We start from the raw sequence: 21,769 nt of genomic DNA, 5'->3' as shown, positions 1-21,769 counted from the left end.
TAACTAGAAAGAGCCTCTCCGCCAGTCCACCAACTCAGCGGCTTATCTGCGAGGGATCGAAGACTATTCCGTATATCTTCCCTTAACGAGTTCGCAGTGGGTGATTAGTGAGGAAATGATGGCGGTGGGCGAGGCGTCGGCGAAGCCAGAGGCTCATCGATGAAAAATAGAAATTAGAACATTTCTCCAGTGCAATGGAGTGCGAAGGCAATTTGTGTGTGATCTTAAATCAAGGTGATTCTCTCTCTCCGTGAGACGCGGCCCACGTGGAGAGCGGGAGAGACGGTGTAAAAGTGAATGGAGAGAGGCCGCGACTCTCTGGCGACCAGGGGGGGCCCACAGCGCTCCAGCGGCGAAAGCACTGAGCCATTGCTGGTGCGACCGCTCGTGAACGCGGAGCTGAGACGGAGCTTTTTCGTTGCGCGCGCCAAGCCAGAGATTTGCCTCCTCCACCAGCAGCATCGCTCCAGACATCCAGTCACTCGGCAGTGCCCCGAGGAGGAAGTTGAGTGCTCAGTGTCCGTGTCGAGTCGCGAGTGGAGTTCTCCGTGTGCTGTAACACCTGCCGAAAGCTCCGGTCAATTGGCTGTTGCATGCAAATTGCCACACGGCGAGACGTGAATTTCGTCCAGACAGTGAAGTGCGCGCGGGAATTTTCCTAGACCTCTCTCAGCATTTTCTATCGCAGCCCAATTGGCCCCGAGTCTCGTGTGATGCAAGAGCATAATTAGCTAATCCGCGGAGGCTTTGCGAAAAGAGCAACAAAAAGTCATCGAGACCACTTTGCCGATCTCCAGCGCACTACTTTTGCTTCACAATCCACCGACCCAGGCAAATATTGTGTGACTCGCGAGCAAGACAAATAGGCAGAGTCTCTTTGTGTGCCAAAACGCAAAAAGAATAATAAGCCATTAGTAAGTGCGCTCAAACGGGTGGCGAGTGAAAGGAAGATATTCGGTGTGATTTCTTGCATGTTAATTGCAAGCGGGGACTCTCTCTGCTGTGCCGTGAATACCGCGTGGTGCTGAAGAGGTTGATGGTTGCCAGTGGCAGTTGTGGCTCAAGAGTGCCGGATTGCGTGAGTGTGTGACGACGAAGGGCCCCTGAAGTCAGAGTGTTATCGCGCGCCAAGTCCTGCAACACCTGGAGATTCATGCTGAGAACCGTGAAGATGAGAAGGAATGTGAAGTTTCTCCTTCTCCTATCAATTTCATGGATGTTTATTATGGTTTACTACTTCCAATCCAATAATGCCAAGGTAAATATCAACCGCCTAATTTCCATACTCTCTACTTTGCACAATTCGCAAGTCTTCCCCGCATTGCTCGGCGGAACGGAAAGAACGGGTGGGCGGATTGTTTACGTTGTACACGCAAAACCGGAGCAGAAAGATGACATTTCAGAACATGGCTTCGTTCCCAAGTGTGTTTAGCCCTCAAGCTGTGCTGCGATCACGGCTATAGATTATTAAAGTTTGTGTTTGAAGCACTACTAACTTATACAAATAATTCTGGAATGAAAAAAATGATGAGTAAGCGGTCGTTGCAACTTTACTTTCATAACATTTTAAATAAGCTACGATTCATAACATTTGCGAAAGTGGGTAATTTATCTGCTGCGAGACATGAAACGTTTGAAACTTTGGCACTGGAAGCCAATTCATATATTTCGTCGCGTGAAGGCAAAAAAAGCCGGAAAATTCACGTGAAAACCAGGATACGGACATCTATCGACTTTTTCCAAAGAAACCGATCGACTTCCCAAAGCATTTGCAATTCTTTGTGTCCAAAACATCTCTCTGTAATCAATGGAAAGTCTTGGAAGTTCCTTAAGATTAGTTTGGGAAAGACACGGAAAACATACGCATTATCATCGAAGAACATTTTCTTACGTCAAAGTGGAGGAAAATGAGCAGAAACCGGATGGAAGTTGGAATATTCCGGCCTATAAACACTTTTAGAACCGCCGCTGAAAAATAGTCGCACCGACGGAACTTCGTATTAAATAAACTCCCAATTTTGCCTGGCAACGTCATCATTCGTACTTTCCACTAGCGCCGCCTGGCAGCCGCCAATAAAAGCTATGAAAATTGTTAAGTTGCAAACCGAATTTGCAGATTTTATGAAATGAAATACAAATTCGGTAAAGTTGAAATGACCTTTAATTCTGAAGAGAAATAAAATATTGAAAGTCGGTGTATAAATCGTACTGGAACGGATTTCATTATATATATTGGTTTTCCCTCATTCGCGAGTGACCTAAAGATCAGGCGGAGTTTTTCTCTTGCAAACACGGATGTGCGCTGACAGTGAGCCATAAAATCTAATTTACTTTGACTGAACAATTCAAACTTTTCAAAAATTTCCACATGAAATTGTATAAACTAATTTCCACAGAATGTGATAATTATAAGTTACGTCAGACACGATACAGTATGCATTCAAAATGGAAGTGCCGCATTTTTCTCTGACTGTTCCGTGTCAAATTGTCTGGTGGCAAAGAGCAAGAAATGCAGGTGCCAACCTTAATTGGCGCTAATGAGAAGCTGAACATTTTTTGTGACATCAATCTCACTTATGCGAAATTTATCTTAATTGTGGACCAAACAACATTTAATTAATGACAGTGTGAACAGCCGGAGAGATATTTCCCTATACGCATTGTGGGTGGATTTCCAGTGCCATGGAGATTGCAGAGTCGCTTCCACTTGGGGAAATTAGAGCAGCCAGAGCGAAGAGGGCTTTGGCACCTCTGTCGCCTGATAAGATATTCTCCATGGAAGACAATTTTTATCAGCAATTTGCTGGCGTGAAATTGATTTTAGATTGAAAATGACTTTAGGCGGATTGACAGTGTGAGTGGAGGTGAAGAAGAGCACCTGGAAAAGTGTCTCGTGGAAGGCAAAGCTCGTGAGGGAAATTGAATTTGACTAGCATCGCAGCAAATAAACACTTTAAGTGACTCGATCAATTTGGATGTTTATCGTTTGCGGTGTCTCATTTTCCCTCTGCGACGCCCCTTTTTTCACCTCAAGAAATCTTATCTCGCCACCAATAACAACACTTACACGTGATTCCATCAAAAAGTGACGCTTCTTCGCGATATCGCGGTTCGGCTTTACTTTTTTCCCTCACTCAATAATCTTGATAATGTGAGGAAACAGCTCTTCTCGGTTAGGGAATTTTTTTGTGTGCGCTACAAGAGATTTTCATGTACAATATTCAATTTGCATTATCTTCTAAATGAAAGTGCACTGATGTGAAATTTTCCCCATGCAAGACAGTCACTTATGTACTTAAGACAGAGATTACGCTTGCGAGCATCACCTGTTCTCCACTTATCTCGTATTTTGTTGGTAAACAAGCAGAATTGTTGATGACATTCAGAGCAAGTACAATGCAAATGAATTTAAAGTAACATAAATACTGTACACACAATTCATTACTATAAAACTACACTTGCAAAACACTTAGAATACCATTTTGGGTATTAGGCAAGGGGGAGATAATATGCCTTAAATCTGTCCACTTCTTCACACTTTCAAATTTTCCAGAAGTTTTTAGACTGTTCGCATAATAATTCTCAAATTATAATAAATCTCTAAAGTTTTCATACGATATATCTTTAAGAATTCAGTTAAAAACACATTTTAGAGTGTTTTATTCCGATCATATTCTCAAAATATTACCAAGAAATGTTTACAAAAACCAAAAGAAATCCAAAGAATCGGGATCATTTGGCAGTAAAAGAAGCGCTGAAAAGGAATATTGTAGGTTCTTGAACCCTTCCACTCCTCAAGACTTCCGCTGAGCTGTACACCACTTCCGACTGCATTATCTCCCCCTTGATATTAGAGCAACTTGACTAGTTTTCCCATTTATAATATCTCATTTTAATTCTGTAATTGCGTGCGGGTCAAATTTCTAGATCAACATGCAACCCAAATCAAAATTTCACGCACAAGATAAAGCCTAATGGAAGTTGCGATTCCGAAGCAATTGCAACTTACCATAGTGTATGTTGTGCCACGGTGCACTTTTGTGAAATTAATTTGCTCTAATTAAGTGGTGTGTGCGAATTAAATGATAAAGGTATGGAGCAAAAGTACGGTGAACTTTTATTCTGCACGCTTGGAGTGTTACTAAAAAATGCACGCCATTCCGTCGGGGGTGGCTATCAAATTGCTCAGCAGGGGGTGGAAGAGGAGCCACCCGAGAGCGGAGCTATAAATAAAATAATTGTAGAATTAAAGTCCGTCTGAATTGGTGGAGTTTTCAATTAATTCCCATCCAGCACCGTGATTCTTGTCTTTTATGTGCTGAAGAGGGCGCGCGCATTCCTTGCACTTCGGGGTGGGCGAATGAGGCTCATTTCTCAACTTGATTGGATAATTTTGAAGCTGTTTCAGCGCTTCCAACACTGAATTTATTATTGCAAATAAATAAAAAAAAGAGCGACGATGATGGTGTATTGGAGAAAAGACCAATTCTTCACTGGCTCTCTGTGGATTTCACTGTGATTTCACCCCTGAAAAAGTTCATCTCACCGCAAATTAATCACATTGATTTCTATGGGGAAAGCTCACTAAAGCAACGAGTGAGTTTCTGAAGGGTGGAGAATTGAATTTTATGGGAATAACTTTGTGATTAGCTGGCAGAGGCAAAGTTATCACTCGTCGAGCTTCACACTCTTTCCTTTGCCACCAACCCTTGTGAACATGTATTTATTTTCGGTTTTTTATTTAACAATCTCAAAAAAATTTTCCCTGCAAACACATCATATAAGGTTATTCAATGTTTTTTCCCCGGGAAAAGCAGATATGACAGTGAAGAGTTGAATGAAACTGAAGTTTAGTTAAATGGAAAACCATCCTCATGACCGCTACTCACCCTCTGAGTTTTCACCGTCATCGTCGGTCTGTAACTCTTTTTTTTCCACAATATATTCGGTATTTATGAAGCTCCGGAGGGTGCGGGTCTCGGGACAATGAATGTCAGAGTGAGAAAGCCAAAAAGTACGCTGAAGCGTGAGTGGAGTGGAAAATGGCAAAATTAGGCCCCAATTGTAAAACAATTTATTTGAACACCCCCTCTGGGATTTCGCACCATCAACCACCATCCACGAGGACGAGATGTGGCAAAAGTGTAAACTTTCCCTCTGCGTGCCTTCTTTTGCGCTCCTCCTGATAAACTTCCCATACATGGCGGGCTCACTTTTTTCCCACCCCCACACAACCCCTTTCTCGCCGTCCTGCCGTTGGTGGATTCGTAGCAAAAGATAAATAAATAAAAGTTTCTCGTTCGACTGTCTGCTGATGACGATACGGCAGAAAATTTCACATAATACTCGCAAAATGTACACACAGGAGGGCGAAATACTCTCGGCAAACTCACTTTACCCACAGAGAGAGAGCCAAAGAGGAAAGTCGAATCTGCCAACCTGACAAGGAATATTTAGAGACTCAAATGGGAAGGTGGAATCTTTGCCTCTCGCATTCAGTCAAAATGCGATTTTCACTGTAAAAAGTATGAAGTGAATTATGATAAAAAAAAAGAACCGCCTTGCCTAGTGCACACTATCTTCCACTTCATGAAAACTCTCTAAGGATCACTTGGAGTGTGTTACACTTGACACAGTTGCTGTTTTCATTTTGCTGTCCAATTCCGCTCTGTGAATGCTCAGAGGACATGCCAGAAAAAGTCCCTGACAAGAGAGAACAAAGCATGGGTGAGAAGTTTGCAACTTTTTTATGCTCCATTCGCGGCACGGCCGGAAATTAAATGCAACCTTTCTCAATCCAGTCGCAGGTATTCTGTGTACATATCCATAGTGGAGCTTTCGGTTGACGCCAGAGCACTTCTATTGGCCGGACAGCGTGTGAATAGGCACGGCTTCCCGGGGGGTGAGCGCCCCATTTCACGCTGAAAACATTGAGGAATAATGCAAATGCGACGTTTTATGCAAATACCCCAGTTAATCACTCGATTCACTGCATTTATCTGCATACAAATGCTCCTGAAATGTCCATGGAGATTCACTCGTGTTCACTTGACGGATTTTAGGGGAAATCCTGGGAGGGTAAATCGGTGAGAAAACACCATTAGATGAGTGATGGCACTCACAGTTGGATGTTGTAAAAACGTAATCATATGTATACCACACTCTATATGGCCACTTTTATTTATTTATGTATTGCCATCGACGCGTAATTGGCGTGATATGAATTGCTGAAGAAACTAAAACTCCGTGACTGAAAATAATTCGTTGTTTACGAGAGAAAAAACAAATCGGATGAAAGTGTGGCACTTGTCAAAATAAAAAGTTATATTTATGATAATTTCCGGGGGAATCTTTCGGGAGCTGCATAAAATTAAGATTTTATGAGCGATGAAAGTCATCTTTTGAGCAAATTCGCTAAATTATTCATACCAACTTTTAGCACACATTGTCACTTGCCAAAAACACTTTCATTTATAATTGCGTCGAAAATCTCGAGCCAATTTTCAGTGGATCAATTTATAGTAGAAACGTGTTTGGGGGAAAAATTTGAAATATAAAAATTGTCTGGTGATTAAATATGTAATTAATTACTTCCTTCACTTCTTCCCCATTTCAAAGAAGAGAACTTTACTTCACTTCTCAAGTGGCAGAAAGAAAAATCAATTTCGCAGTAATGAAAGCGCACGAGAAGCCCTTGCATTAGCCCTCGAGGGGTTGTAGATTCACAATGAATCTCTTTCACTTAATTTTCCTGCTCAGTGATTAAATTCATTTGATACGTGTAGTGTTATAATATTAATAATAAAATCGCTGCGAAATTAGTTCTGCACCAATTTTCCACCACACTCTCGCAGCCGTTGCGCTTCAGTCCACAATTCTTCATCAATTACCGGTGGATTCTGCATCGGTCCACTTGCCCACATTTCCGTCCACTGTTACAATACAAGACATGAATATGGATACGCTTTGTTTGACCACAAGAAGTATATGTATGTAACTCAGTCAGCGGAATTCTGCTCTATTCAATTAAAACATTTTTAATTCACTGAAATTATCTCACTATGGATACAGCAATTTTGCCGGTTTCTCTTCAAGTTCCACTTCTTATTCTGGGACACACACTCGCCCTCTTCGTGAAAAGAAAAGTTTCTCCGGCACAATAATATTGCACCAAGGAGAGGAAGAAGCGCCGAGCAATATTTAAGTGATTCTACACGGGACAGTCGCTGATTTTCCTCTCGTGCGCTTTTGCTTTATGGGAACAAAGAAAATGTTTTCAACGCTTGTCTAGTGGAAAGTGAATTTTAATAAAACTGCGTAGAGTCTCTTTGGCAAATATTTTGATAAGAAAAGTAAAAAATTACACATCACGTTTAAACAACTCCGTTATTTTGCATTATTTCATCTTAACAGTCAACAGAAGTGCTCAGCAGACACATTAGCTGAGAATTTCGCATGGAGAAAAGTGCTTTTATCTGCTCAGTACTGAGCAGAAAGTGGCCGAAAGTCATGAAAAAAAACGATGAAAATTGTGCTCTAAGAAAGCGATAAATATGCTCAATCTTGTGGTCAAAAATGAGCGTCTGTATGAGCATATTTTGGTCAAGAGTTGCTCGATTTTGAGCTCTTTGACTCAGCAGTAAATCAGCTGAAAAACATGCTGATTTTAGGTCAATGTCTTCGCTGGGAAGTGATTGAAGCAAGTGAGAAAAGAAAATCGTGTTTAGGTGGGAATTTTACATCTGGGAAAACACAATCTTCAGTCTATGAGACTAATCTGTTCTACGAATTCTCGCTACGAGGCATGAAATATCTGTTAATGATAACTTTTCCGGGAGAACTTCGAAGCGGATCTCCTTTCGTGGTAAAATAGTTGGTTTTCACATCTTCTCCGTGATGCTTGGAGAGCAGCGTGGGGAAAAAAATCTTTGTGAAATTTGCTCGTCGTCACTGGAGAAAATTAAATTTGCTCAACTTTTTCATCTAATTATATCAGAGCTTTTTTCACCGTGCATCAATTTCATTGCGAAAAATTGTATGAGATTTTTGTTGCCACTAAATCAATTTTGAATATATATTTCTCACTATATGTAATCATTTTTTTTTCCACCCAACACACAAATAAATATTTCATGGGAGAAAAATCATAAGCTCTCGCAGGAAGTGGAAAAATACATGCATATTTTAAATGTTTCAAATGAAAATGTTGTTATAGATGTGGAAAAAGTGCGGTATCTGGGCAAAACCTTTCTCTCCTTCTCTCTCTCTCTGTTGGTTTTTTTTGCATAAACATTAAATTTGAAATTCTGACGAATTTTCACATTATTCATACACTATATGGACTCTCCCTCTCTCTCTCTCGTGGTTTTTACCCTCTTGCTTGTCAATAATGGTGATTGAAAAAAGAGCGTATGTAGAATTGAATGTATGAGAGCGCAATGCCAAAATATTTATACAGAGAATCGCTCACAATGGTATGAAAATTTTGCTTGTGATCCAAAGTAACATCCACATTCAAGTGTGCATGGTTGGATAGTTCTTTGTCTGCATTAAAATTAGTTTTCTGCATGGCGGAGCGGAAATTTGTTTCAACACCGAGATGAGATTCCGAAGCTGTAGTCACATTGGGCCACCGGAAAAACGATAAATCGAAGCGAGGATGTGCATCACGGGGACTCGTAGGTAGGCAAGGACTCGCAGCCTCACACTCGCTGGTCAACAGGAGAATTTGTCATGCTATTTGGCAGTCTTTGCTTCTCTCGTGCACGGAAATGATGAATGCCATTTGCGTGGGTGGCCCAGTTAAATGGCCCTCTGGACGCCGAGGTTTAGGGCTTATGGGATATATTCGGGAGAGTGCGGCACATACTGGGTGGGAAATTTATTTCCACGCTCCATGGACTGTTGCTGTCCGGCTCTGAATGGGAGCATTTTATGGTGCTTCTCGTTTTTGTTGCTCGATGAGGACGCATTATCGTGAGAGGGCGCTCAAGTGCCATCATAGCGCTCGAGAAGTCGATAACGATACTGAGAATCACCTGTAGAAAAGACCGACGTTGTGTGTTTTTGTGTGTTTGAATAGAAGAAATCGAGATTTTGTGATGTTCAGCATTCTATTCAGAATTGAGCTCCAGATTTTTGATTCATGATTTGAAAAAATTCTCATGAATTTGACTGAATTCTTGCTCTGACATTTAACTTCAATATCAATAAAAACCGCACTTGCAGATGACACTAAATAACTGTCCTGAGCGACGGAATTATGCTAAAAGTGTTCTATTTTATGAAAAATACAGAGTCGTTAAAACTCACCAAACTCGCAAAGCCATAGAATTAATTCTGGCACGAAATTGAATTTATCCGCTCAATTAATTTCTGCGAAAATGACACGTAAATAACTATAGGATAGGTTTAAGTTAACACGGAAAGAATAGAGCAATTTTTCGTAAGAACAGGATGACTTTCGTAGAATATTTGACGGGTTTCTGATATAAATAGGGCGTCATTCGAACGACGCTGTATTTTCCAGAGAATAGCGCAGTTTTAACATAACACCATCGCTCTGGGTACAAACGCAGAACGATATCTGTAATTAGTTGCGGAGCAATCAATCGAACAGGTTTGCGATGCTAAAGCCATGGCTCTAGGCTGGCTAGCCAATCTCCCGACGGACAGGCGGTTCGGGATCACAGGTGGTCAAATGAAAACGTGAATATTTAATGATGTATCTCGCAGTAATTAGATTCTATTTGCAATTGTGCGGCAATTCTAAAGCCGAGGATCAGCGTGGCTTTGGCGAGGAGCGCGCGAAATCGAGTGCACAGAGGTTGAGTTGTTGCGGTGTTGGCGCCTGAGAGAATGTTTATTTAATGTTCTTTTTCGATTCCGCCTCGAGAGGGCGAGAGTGGGAGGCATTTTTCGCGAATGGGACTCGCTGGGATTTATGTGAAAATTTTGTAAATTCACTAAAACATCCCCACTCAGGGGGGTGTGGGCGCGCGAGGCATTTCAACCCGTTCGCCCATGTAGCCATTTCCGCACATTCCGTGCTATTTTATTCGTGAGGGCAACCCTCTAATTCCCGGATCCACGCGCTTTGCCCCGCCGTGGAGCTTAAAAACACACGTCACTGTGCGGTAATGCTCAGTGAGGCAACAGTGTTACATCCATTGAGAGCTTTAATGGCATGCATACCATCTATTTTATTTTATTGGACTATTTCGCGCGCGGTAAATTGTCACCAAATTACACCATTCATGAATTGTATACCCGCCCTCCATCCAGCCAGTGGCTCTGGCCTTTTTTCTCCTGTCGAACATCGCTGCTGGGGTGGAATTTTGCACTGTTTAATAAATTTCCTGTCGCCTAGCTCATAAACAATGCTCTCTATGCACGATACACACAATTGCACACACCGTCAGGTTCATCACCTCTTCATCTCAGTTATTTTTTTGCTCGTGCGCCCCTCGCAAAGCCACCCCCGAGTGGATGGGGAGGTGTATTTGCATCGAAAACAAGCAAATCAACGGTGTCCTATATTTCACCCTTGTTCTCCTTCACGCCAAGGCGGGCGGGCGCGCTTGGGTGGGGGTGGAAAAGTTTCTCGCCAGAGTTGAGAAAAGTCTCGCCGAGATTGGAAGAAAAGTGGTGTTCGAGTCATTTTTAATCCGTTTTAAATTGGGAAGTCGTTTAGGAAATGACTTGCAAAACGATAGTGGTGAAAGATACATGAACTTCGCACAGAAACTTGAGACAAGTTTAGTGCTTAAATTTACGGACATCTTCAGACGAAGTTGCACAACGTCTTAATTGGATGCACACGGAATAATTGCTTCTTATCTATTTGCATTAGGTGTTCTTTGGCAAAAAGTTTCATTTCGCACTCCTAAGCCTACAAGAGACTTAGCGCAGCGTTCCTAATCTAACCGGAAACAACTCTGCCGGCTGTGTTGTTGGGAAGATGAGAAGGCAAAGCCTTAAACGAGTGATTTTGGGTGGTTGTCTGATGGCCGGGGCCGAAGTGTGAGTGGAGAAACTGCCTTTTAATTGCAGTGTATATCCTTGGGAGAATAAACAATTTTTCCATTTTCACTATAAATATACCCAGATAAGAATCGTCACTTGGGAAAACAAGAGTCTGAATGGAAAAAGGAAGATTGTGCGAATATTCTCAATACTGCCAGGCCAAGAGAGAAAGTAGTTTTCTGTTGAGACAAGAGAGAATCGGTGTTTGCGCTCTGGATAAATGCTCTGTGAGAGAAAAGCAAGTTGGGTGGGAAATATTCTGGGCTGTTTGCATTTTGCTTATACCACTTCTTCTCAACTGCACAGAATTTTCTTTATCTATCGTGGAAATCCCTCTGCGATTCCTGCTGCTTTTCTCTCTCTCAGCGCAATGCGAGGCAAATAGAAACATCGGTAAATCCACTTGATACTGTTGACAAAAGCAATTTCATTCGCATGAAGTGGAGTATAAAAATAAATAGAAAATGTGCACATGAAAATTTTCGCCTCTTTTGTCCCTCTGATTGTTCCAATGGAACCGACACACACAAAAAACCGACGACACTTCCTGCTCGCGAGAAATTTGCTTATTTAATTCTTTTGTATGGGTGAAAAGTCAGAAAAGCATAAAGAGGAAGTCAAACACTCTTTCACCGTGACAGATTGATGAGGGTGAAGTTGGGAGGGACGAGTGGGTGTAAATCTTAGCGCTCAGCAGGACGTCCAGGAATGATGTACAAGTCTCACAATTGACGTAAAATACTCAAACAAGAAGAAATGCCTCAATAACTCTGCCATTCTAGGAGGGAAGAAAAAAAATTCAATAAACTTTGCGATGCGAGAAAGTCTCAGAAAGTCCTCAAAAGTTTGCTGTTTGCTTTGGGGAATGGGATTTTTTTTTTAATTCTCCCACAGAAAACAGTAAACTCAAGTGTATCTTTCATTTGGGTTATTAAAATTTACGTGCCATAAATGCAAGAGGAGAACACCATTGGGCGAGATATATTTGTCGGCATTTTATGGCAACTCTTCATATCTCCGCCGCCAAATTGCCCCCTCCATAATTGATAAGTTCGATGAAGGGGAGGAAATTTTTCAATGGGAATTGTGTGACATTGGGTTTTGATTTTGTCGTAAAAGGAAAAGTGTCTCTTCGGCGCTTTTATGGTAAGTGGAAAAAAATTCATATGCTGAGGTGGAAAGACGAGCTTTTAATATATCTCGTGAAGCTCTGGATGGAAAGTTTCTGGTGAATTCTTGCTCCATTTGAAAAATTTCACGTTGACAAGCAATGACATTGTGAATCTTGTGAATAATCTCAACTTTCTTGCAAACCGATTTTTTAAAGTGCGTTGTCAGAAATTAAAGTTTGAAAAAGAGAGAGAGAGAGAGAAAAAGCAGAAAACAAACTCAAAACTTCACATACAAAATTTAATATTAAGCATTGCCCATGTAGTAAATGTAGAATAACGTTTTTGTATCTTTTACTTGGCGTGTTCTTTGACTGTTTCGTCGGACTTTTGCATGAGAAATGTCGGTGGAAGTTTTGGCAAATTTTAATTTTCTCTCCTTTGGGGGGTGAGACTCTTGTATGACTTTTTCCACTTCATCCTGAGCAAATATGCAGAGAAATTGCGTTTCGCGGTCAAAAGTTGTACACATGCCTCAACTTTTCTTCATCTTGCGCGCCGCTTCTATAGCCAAAAGTTTCTATTAAACATTTGCACTGAAGACATGGGAGATTTTCATTTATGGGCAACTTTTTCATTCTATCAAATGCACTGGAAGCGGTGAAGATACAATGGGAATGAACTTAAGGGGGAATGGAAGACTCGACGTCGTCCTGAAGATCTCTCGGGAGTGTGTGAACAATGCATTAACTGCTGAAACCGCTGTGAGGCTCTTTTGAAGCGAAAATCCCAAACAAGAGCCCAAGTGAATAACTAAACCGCACAGTATCGATGTTGACAAGGGGATGTGCTATATCGCATGGGAGATATTGTATTTGTTTAGAAACATATGTTAAGTTTCTGCATTTGGAAGTTTATAATGTTACACACATGTAAAATGAAAGGATGTAAAGTCAATTTACAGACTATTGTGTCAAAGTTTGCCACAGAGAAGGGGCAAAAGAGAGAGAGAGAGAGGGCAAAAATGAGCAGAGGTTAGATGTATTTATAGGAGCATTTATGGCTCTTACTTATCATGCACATTCCCATAAGTTCGCACTGTTGTTCTTCTCAACATTAGCCCCACAATTTCGCCATATTCTTCGTGCTTCTTCATCGTCGGAACTACATGAGCACCAAGAGAGGGTGAAAGACAATGAGTGGCTGAGATTTTACAGCAAGACAAAGTGCACTGTCTCACCCTTCAACTCCCGAGAGCAGCATCCAATTGATAGTTTAAGTGGCTCCAAGTTCCAGACAAACACATTACCATAACTATACTTCAATTGTAGTCATAAATCGTTTAAAACACGACCAACTAAACAATAATTCCAAGTCACTTCCGTTCGTATTTCTCTGTTTTCTCTCCACCGTCGCTTTCACCACACAACTTTTCCACCCCCCCTCGAGGGAGCTTTTCGCCCCCGCCTCGACGTTGCAGATTTTGCCATGAGAGAAGGAGTTAAGGAGGAAATTGTAATGAAAAGTACGATAATTCCTTAGCCTCACACTGTCTCACATTGCTTTCTAATGAATCACACGATACAGTGAGGAACATAGAATGCGACGGAGCAATCTTATGTGGAGTCACAGAGTTGTGTGACGAAGTATGCTCCTCACTGTATGTCCCACTTATGCCGTTGCCGTCTTTTCTCAATTACCAATAAAATTGCATTCGACTTTTGAATTTTAAAAGCGATATGTATACAAAAAATTGCAGACCTCCAACTCACTGACTCCAGCGGCTCAGCATGTTCCCGACAAAAACCATATGACATCATCGTCATCAATCGATCTTCACGCGCCTCAAGGTGATGACCATCACCTCTATTCACTCTCATCTCAGGTACAGTTTTTATCACATGAGTGTTGTATAGTATTTATCAATGTTCCTGCCGGGGAAGTTGCTCCTCGTCCCGAAGGAAAAGCCACTTGGAAAATGACCAGTGCGCTGTGCAAGAAGCCAAAAGCACTGCGAAACAAGTTCTCGAATGCTGCTTAAATATTTGAACTTGCCGCAGTCTGTCGAGCTAGTAACTTTCCGAAGTGGCTGTTGACTTAGAAAATTGGGAGACTTAAAACTCACCTCGACCTCAAGTGGGTGGATTTGAGCAATGGGGCGACTCTTCATCTTCTTGGGGATGTTCAGCACCCAGAGAAAATTGAATTTCCCCCACTCTATCGGATCCGCCCAGGGACTGGTGGAATTGCATTGAATGCATGAGAGAATTTCATTGGCAATTGCAATTCGATTATTGGCGATGATAGAAGAATTTCAGGACAATTTGTCCATTGTAAGGAAATTCCTTCAAGTGTGGCGTCCAACTGATCAATATTTTAAATAAACTGTAAGCTCGAGGAGAGCACAATTGGCAGAGATGCCAAAAGCCACTTCCGTCATTAGGGAAAACCACTGAGACCACTCTTGCCGGGTGAACCCATTAGCGGCCGGCGAGAAGAAGTGGAGGATGGCGAACACCAATCACTCTATGCAAATTATACACAAATAACTGACCATTCTCGCCATAATTAATGGTGTAATTAATGAATAACAAATTGTACTATTCAAAATTAATTAACACACACTCTTGCTTCCAGCACGTTTGTGTTTCCCTGTCAGACTTTCCGGACAATTTTAAAGTACTCTCCGCATTCTTTTCCCTCCACCATTTTCACATTAGAGAGCCGGAATTCATGCACACACACACGTGGCCTCAGAATGTCCCTTCAGGAAGCTCTCCACGCTGAATTAATTAAACAATCTGTCCTTTGAATTTCTCATGTACATTTCCTCCAAATTACCTTTGACGAGAGAGAATTCAAATCAAATAAAGGACTTTCTTTTAAACTGTGTGTTTTCCATCCCCAACTGTCTCAATTTTACATATAAAATATCAAGGTGAGAAACATGCCTTAAATCTGTACACCACTTCGCGACACTTCCGAAGTTTCTGTACAGAATCTTTTACACTTCAGACACTTCCAAGGACACTTCTGAAACGCCATAGCTTTTAAGGTTAAAGATCTTCAAGTCCTTAGATTTCAGATTGTATGAAATGATCTTAATGTCGCAGGATTTCTTCATGAACAATTTATTTCTTTATTTTCTAGTCTTTTATCTTCGGAAATTCTTCGAATCTTCAATCTAAGGAAAGAAACGCTATTCTAGGCTGAAATGCCATTTTTGAGGTTATGATTGACCGATTTGTCCTTTATTTTAAGCACAAATTCCCAACTTTGATAAGAAAAAGACAAATATTTCTTATATGAAACATTATATTGAAGATTTTGAGGGTTATTTAATCGTCAGAATCTGTTTTAAATCAATCACATAAGAAAAGCAATTAAATTTATTTTTCTAAGCAATATAATATTCCCACTTTTTCAATTTCTAACACTTCCGCAAAGCTGTACACCACTTCCGGCCATAATATCTGCCCCTTGTTACATATTTTAAATTCAGCCCCGGGCTTATCATCAGATTGTGAAGCTCAACTTTTCTCACGAGCTTTTCCATCTGTCAGACAAGAATAAATAGAAAATTTTAGTAAATTGTTTTCCCCATGAAATTTACATGTGCCATTTTTCCACCCAAAAATATCTCCACTGACATAAATCATCTTTTCTGAGTGGGGATTTTTCCTCTATACTGAAATTACTTAGGCTGTGGGAAATGATAGAAAATCTTCCACGGTGAATACTTTATGGAATTTATCTTGTGTGATTTTTTTTAATGCAAATCCCCAGTGGAGTATTTAAAGAACTCTAAATTTCAGCACGCTAAAGTGCCAGAGGTGAAGTGGTTAAAACCACCCCCGCAATGAAAAGCTCATGAGATTTGTTAAAGTGGCTAAAGATTCGAGTGCAATTCCATTATTTCAGAGAGTGCAAACTAAGTAATCTATAGCTAATTTGTGCATGGCGAAACATGCAAAAGTTTTAGCGCTCCGCAAATCTGCTTTGGACCAAAAATTCTAGCTATTTAATCCGCATATAGACAGTCCTTCAATGCAGAAATGATGAGATATGCAAATATTTTAGACAGGAAGCAACAAAATATCACAAACATTTTACTCCCAGTGTACAAAACAGCGTTCCAGCCAATTTTATGCTCAGATAAGTAGGGATTTTCGCTGAGATGCAAAACCGAGAATATCAGTGGGAATATTCTGCGGGAGGATTTTGCCATGTTGGGTGCTTTCAAGCTCTATCGATGCACACAAACAGAGAGATGAAAGCTCTCTATCTAAATAAAAACTCCCCGCTGCTTCTTTTTTATTGGCATCAAACAGACTTTTGCTGTTATTGCATGAGTGGGTAAAAATTGTATTCTTCGTTCGTCTGTTTTGAAGGATCTGCAGAGAGATTAAAAACTTCTCTGCCATAAAATTGTCTCTTTTGATAAAATATACATATATTTTGCCCTTGAGAAGAGGGAAGTTATTACAATTTAACATTATTGATATTCTTCGCACTGACAAAAGAACATTCTGCGAGATGCTGAGATGTGGAATTAGGTGGTGAAAAGCTCAAGGCTTCTGTCTCGTCTCCTCACGCCCAGAGAGGGTTGTTAGAGAGATATTCTTCCCCATTTATTCATGTTGCAAAACTCCACATATGAATTCACAGCTGCTTCATTACTTAAGACAGTGCGAGGAACCCAAATAATATCCCGTACACATGTTCCAACCGAGGATTCGCAGTCGGATGGAAGCTGCAAGCGGGCAAATAAATTACAGACTTATGTGAATGTTGCTCACGGATAATTGAACATGCATGAAATACCTCGTCGAGAGGATCTCTGTGAGCTTGTGGAACAAGATCTCCCTCTGTCTCCGCACAATTGGACGCCCAGGAGGGATAGGCTGCCACCACACTTTGCAGAAAATGCACATCGTAACAGCCATTTGCCGGCATCCCAGATTCCAACTCCTTATATAAATTTTCACAATTTATGGACTTCACATGTGCACTTTTCCTCATGCTTCCCTCTTCGAGTGCATCAGCATCATTTGGTTGCATTTCCAGCTCTCCGGGACGTTCTGAGCCCCCGAAAAATGGCCAATTTCGCCAAGAGGCTCTGCATTTTCACCTATGAACTGGCGCAGCATTGGAAATTGCCTCGAAACATGCTGTCTATTGGCAATAAACTTTGGGGGAGAGAAAACACCAATAAATATGTCGGTCGAGGGTGAATTTTGCATGTATTCCGGCCCGTGGGAAGTTTGATTTGATGTTTCTATTTCGCATCCACTCAACATAATAATGAGGAGAGAAACTCATAACTGTCAAAGCGATCACTTTGTCGCCGCACAATTATCTGAGTACGAAATAAAAACCCTCCCCGTGGAAGCAGTGGAAAAACTCTGGGATTTTCCACCATTTTCCCCATTTCATGCAAGACGGTGAAAGGGAGTCTTTGAGATGGAAATCTGATTCTGTAATTTATGTTTCACTCCAGGGTTGGGGCGCGCAAGAGACGATTTCCACCTGTATAATGGAAATAATTAAAAGGTGTAAAGTGCATGCAAATTACGTTTGGAGCGAAATAAATTATTCGAAAAAGCTCGAAATCGCTTTGCGTCCTCCGAGCTTTCTTTTTCCTTTTTCCACACCTCCTCCTGCCGTCGCGCGAAGACACATTTTACCAAACACGGCGACCCTCCTCTGCAATTTTCACCCGTGGAATATTCATTTTCTCTCGGCTGTCTCCATCGAGACTCGTACCATTAAGGAATTATATTTTACCCTGGGCCAGAGCGATGAGCTGAGGAGGGTTTTGGATGGGGCGATGGTATTTTTCCCACTCAATCTTGTGTGTGTGTGTTTTCCTTTGAGGAATTTCTCGAATTTTTCTGCCAATGACACAAAGGAGGAGCGCGACAAAGTTTCTTTCTCCACACAAATTAAAAAGAAACTCCGCCAAATGAAATTAAGGACTTTCCACCCAAAATTGGGATTTACATTTTTTTTTCTCTCTCTCCTCCGCCAAGGGACATTCCGGCACCCAAGAATCATATCTCCGGGTCGTCCGTCCGGCGGAAACTTTTAATTTGGCGAATGTAAATTGAAGAATTTAACTTGTACTCCCCATTTCCCCATGGGTGATCCCCCATTCATCCCCCTTTTGCAGCGGGGACAGCGGAATGTCCATGTAGGGAATAAAAATTCAATAATTTTTCCTCATTCTGTGGAATTCTCTACGCTTTCGGATAAAATATGGCAAAAAATTCATCTTCATCGACGCACTGGACAGGCCAGAGTGGCAGGGGGCGGGGGGAGAGACGTCCGAGGGTGGAGAAAGAATGGATAATGTGTCGAGGAAAAAATCATCCTGTTCGCCGGAAATATTTCCCTTGGTCTCCCCGCCCACACCATCCATATTGATATTTTTATTATTTATAACAAACCAGAGTACTCCATATCCGTCGATCTATCAACTTAAGTTGAGGCTCGCAATATATTCCGCCGGGGCGCCCCACTCTCGGCCGCCCCCTTTGGCTTTTTTCGCCTCTTCCGGAGGCGCGCACACACGGAGCTTTCGGAGGGAAGTGCCAAGGGTTGGGGTGTGTATTGATGAAGGTGGGATATTCGTTTGGCATCTTGAGGAGAGGCGCACACAAGAGAGAGAAGACACGGATCAGCTTTTCCCGATATTACATAATAAAGTTCGTTTCTATTCCCGATGTGCGAATAATGCGCCATCGACGGAGGAGAAGAATGCGATCCTGACACGAATCACACGCACTTCCCTCTGGCTATGTATTAATGTATTGAACAGAGTTGCTGGAAATCCTCTCAGACTGCAGAAATAGATAAGAGACACTGCAATAATAATAGCTTTTTTCATTTCATGTTGACTCTCTTCATACATTTTCTTGCTCTTCCTCGGGGAATTTGTGTGTATTTGGCCTGAAATTGATTTCCCCCACCACAAAATCAAAAAAGCACAACCTTCAGATGTTAGCTTTTCGGCTAGAGATCCATCTTTCACCTCCCTGAGTGTCTTTTCTGTGAATATTTGCATCTCTGAGTGAAGTTGAAAATTGAGAAGTACTTTGTGATTGATTTTCTGGGAAATTCGGCTGAGCGCTGAAAAGTTGGAATGTTTTGATTGAATCCCCACCGTATAAAATGCGGTTCCCTTTGATGATATCTCTGCACATCTCTCTATGGATATGCAATTTATCCCCGTGCGGCGCCCCGAGAGATTTTCAATCAATGAGCCGCGCAGCTCTGGTGTCTTCGTGGGGTGAGCACGGTAGAGTCGAGAGCACATACGATTGAGAAAATGACGAGGGGGCTCACCACGGTGAACCACATGCCATTATCATGCCGTATCTCTTCATCAGGGATGAGGTATTTAGGAGTGAATTCGCGCTCGGGAGTCTCTCCTCCGCGTAGGTCGCGCTGAAAGCTCCGAAATCCGGATGGGGGTGGCGCCAAGTGGCAGGGGGTGAGCTTATGAATGGGCGACTGAACTGGCGTCCTCCGGAAGATGACTGCGAAGATACTGCGATAGGAAGCATGTACATAATCAATAAAATCTGTCGCTCAGCTCCCTAAAATATTTACAGCAACAGCTTGTATCTTCTTTATTAGGTTTCCGTACACTTTTTGCTTCTCCTCGTTCATCCTCGTCATTTGCCTGGCGAAATTCCATCGAATGTCGAGAATTTCTGGCAGTGCGAGAAAACCACCGCCTATGGAGGGATGCTGTCAATTTTTTCCGAATTCTAATCTCATCAAGACAATTTGATAGAAAATCTTTTCCATCTCATGTTGAATATTGATAGATATTTAGCATAGAAATATCTATATTTATCCCACTTCAAAATACTTCCGTCTATTTAGGAAAATCAATCATGAGTTTTAGAAGTTTCTCGTGTGGGTATTTTTAGTCAATCCACCGAAGGGAGTCAGAATGTCTCATGGATATCCAGATCATACATTCTGAAGTCAACAGCATGGAAGGCATAAATTGTCTCAGAAATATCATTCTTTCTGCGTGACAAAGGCGGAAAGAAATGAGGGAACACTTTGGCGAAATGCGAAACCACATTGTCTCAGTAAATTGCTCTTAGTGGAACCAGTGTCTTCATCATTTTTATCCCTGAAAATCCCCTCGGGCCCCATTTTCCTTCACCACTTGGTGCCCACAATCTGGAATGGCATCTGTATGCCAGCGCTGACTCAGTCATTTGCAACACTTCCGCCCTAATGGCGATGCCTGGCGATTGTTTAGTCTCTCAAGAGTGACTCAATTTGCCCGGTAAATTAGCACGCGATCGGAGGCGTGTCGATAATTGTGGGAGAAGTGCTTCAGGTGAATGTGAGGTGGCGAAAAGCGCTGTCGTGAGCTTTTTTTTGCCTCTGGGCCACCGAAGGGCTCCACGGGGAGGATTTGAAGGGTGAAAATTGGGTGGGCGCTGAGAGATAATACATATGTGCTGTGGATAAGGACGGCTGCAGCAATTTTTCTCCTCTGGCAGAATACCATTACGGCCCAAAGCTCTTCTATTTCGGTCCTGATCAGGAGATTCGTATTGATATGGATATCAGTAAATCCCTGTCTATATTGAGTTTGTGGCGGCTGTTTTTCTCACAGAGAGAGAGAGGTTGTGGAAATATGGCTCTGTGGCAGTCGCACAACCCCTCAATATTAGATTCATGAGTGAAAAATACACCAATAAATGTTGAGAGACAGTGCGATGCGGGGGAAGGAAGATGGCAAACCAGTGGGGACTTTTGCCATAAACCTCATACACTTGCTCGCATGTTCTCCCTTGTCTTTTCCCCCATTTGGAGTTGTGTGTGCAAAAATATAAGCACTGCCTGGATTCCACATACATACAATAATCCGTCATCCGTGAAGAGATGAAAGCAATTTGTGTCTATAGACGCTCTCCGCTGGGTGAAAGAGATACGACAGATCACATGGCAGAGGATGAGGGAAGCGGTCCAGAAACAATCCTGATACACTGCAAGGCTCTTTTTCATCCACTCTCTATCAAGTCCACGTCTCAATTGCTTCCGTTCTCCGCCACAGGCCCAAGTTGACGTGGGAGTTTCCCGAATCGACTTGCGACCCTCGAGAAGCTCGAGAAACTCTCTTGCGTCGATGTTATGAAATATATCGGTCATCTCCAAAATCCCACTGATTGTGTCCGAGATTATTGGAAAAGAGTTTCGTTGCGTCGTTAATTGGTTTTTAGACATGCAAATAAATAAATCAGAAGTCAAACAAAAGCCAATTACCTCACGTCGAGATACAAATCTCTAATGTGCAATCTTTTTTTCTTCTTCTCTTTATAGGTATGTTAATGGAAAATTCCCACTCGCCAGTATATCAATTCCCAATGATCTCCACTTTCACCGCCGACAGAAGGTCTCAGTAAGTGGCAAATTGAAAAGTGAACCCCAAACACACTCATCCTCCGACTTGATGGCTGATCCGCTGCGTTTTTTGCCGACTTTAGTGGCTCCACTTCCCCAGCGTAGCAAAAAGAGCTCCAATCTCGATCTGTGCAACTCAATTATTGCATCAGCATGATGTGCCTGAACTTGACTTGTGACTTGTTGGTTAATTTCTCATT

The 21,769-nt window shown here is 41.9% G+C and overlaps 1 protein-coding gene across 2 annotated transcripts in view; it reads left to right on the top strand.

The window, feature by feature from the left end:
• Window positions 1-494: 494 nt before the first annotated feature.
• The window catches only part of LOC132260853 (polypeptide N-acetylgalactosaminyltransferase 2-like), an 81,947-nt gene continuing 60,672 nt past the window's right edge, over window positions 495-21,769 (top strand). For both annotated transcript variants that reach the window (XM_059759228.1, XM_059759227.1), the window contains exon 1: window positions 495-1,258. In XM_059759228.1, the coding sequence (XP_059615211.1) occupies window positions 1,154-1,258 (105 nt within the window). In that variant the 5' untranslated portion in view covers window positions 495-1,153. The remainder of the gene's footprint in view (window positions 1,259-21,769) is intronic.

This window comes from Phlebotomus argentipes, unplaced genomic scaffold (assembly GCF_947086385.1).
Source record: "Phlebotomus argentipes unplaced genomic scaffold, Phlebotomus argentipes genome assembly scaffold_18, whole genome shotgun sequence".
NCBI classification, from domain to species: Eukaryota; Metazoa; Arthropoda; class Insecta; order Diptera; family Psychodidae; genus Phlebotomus; species Phlebotomus argentipes.
The sequence above is the reverse complement of the archived record's forward strand: the minus strand, read 5'-3'. Positions and strand labels throughout refer to the sequence as shown.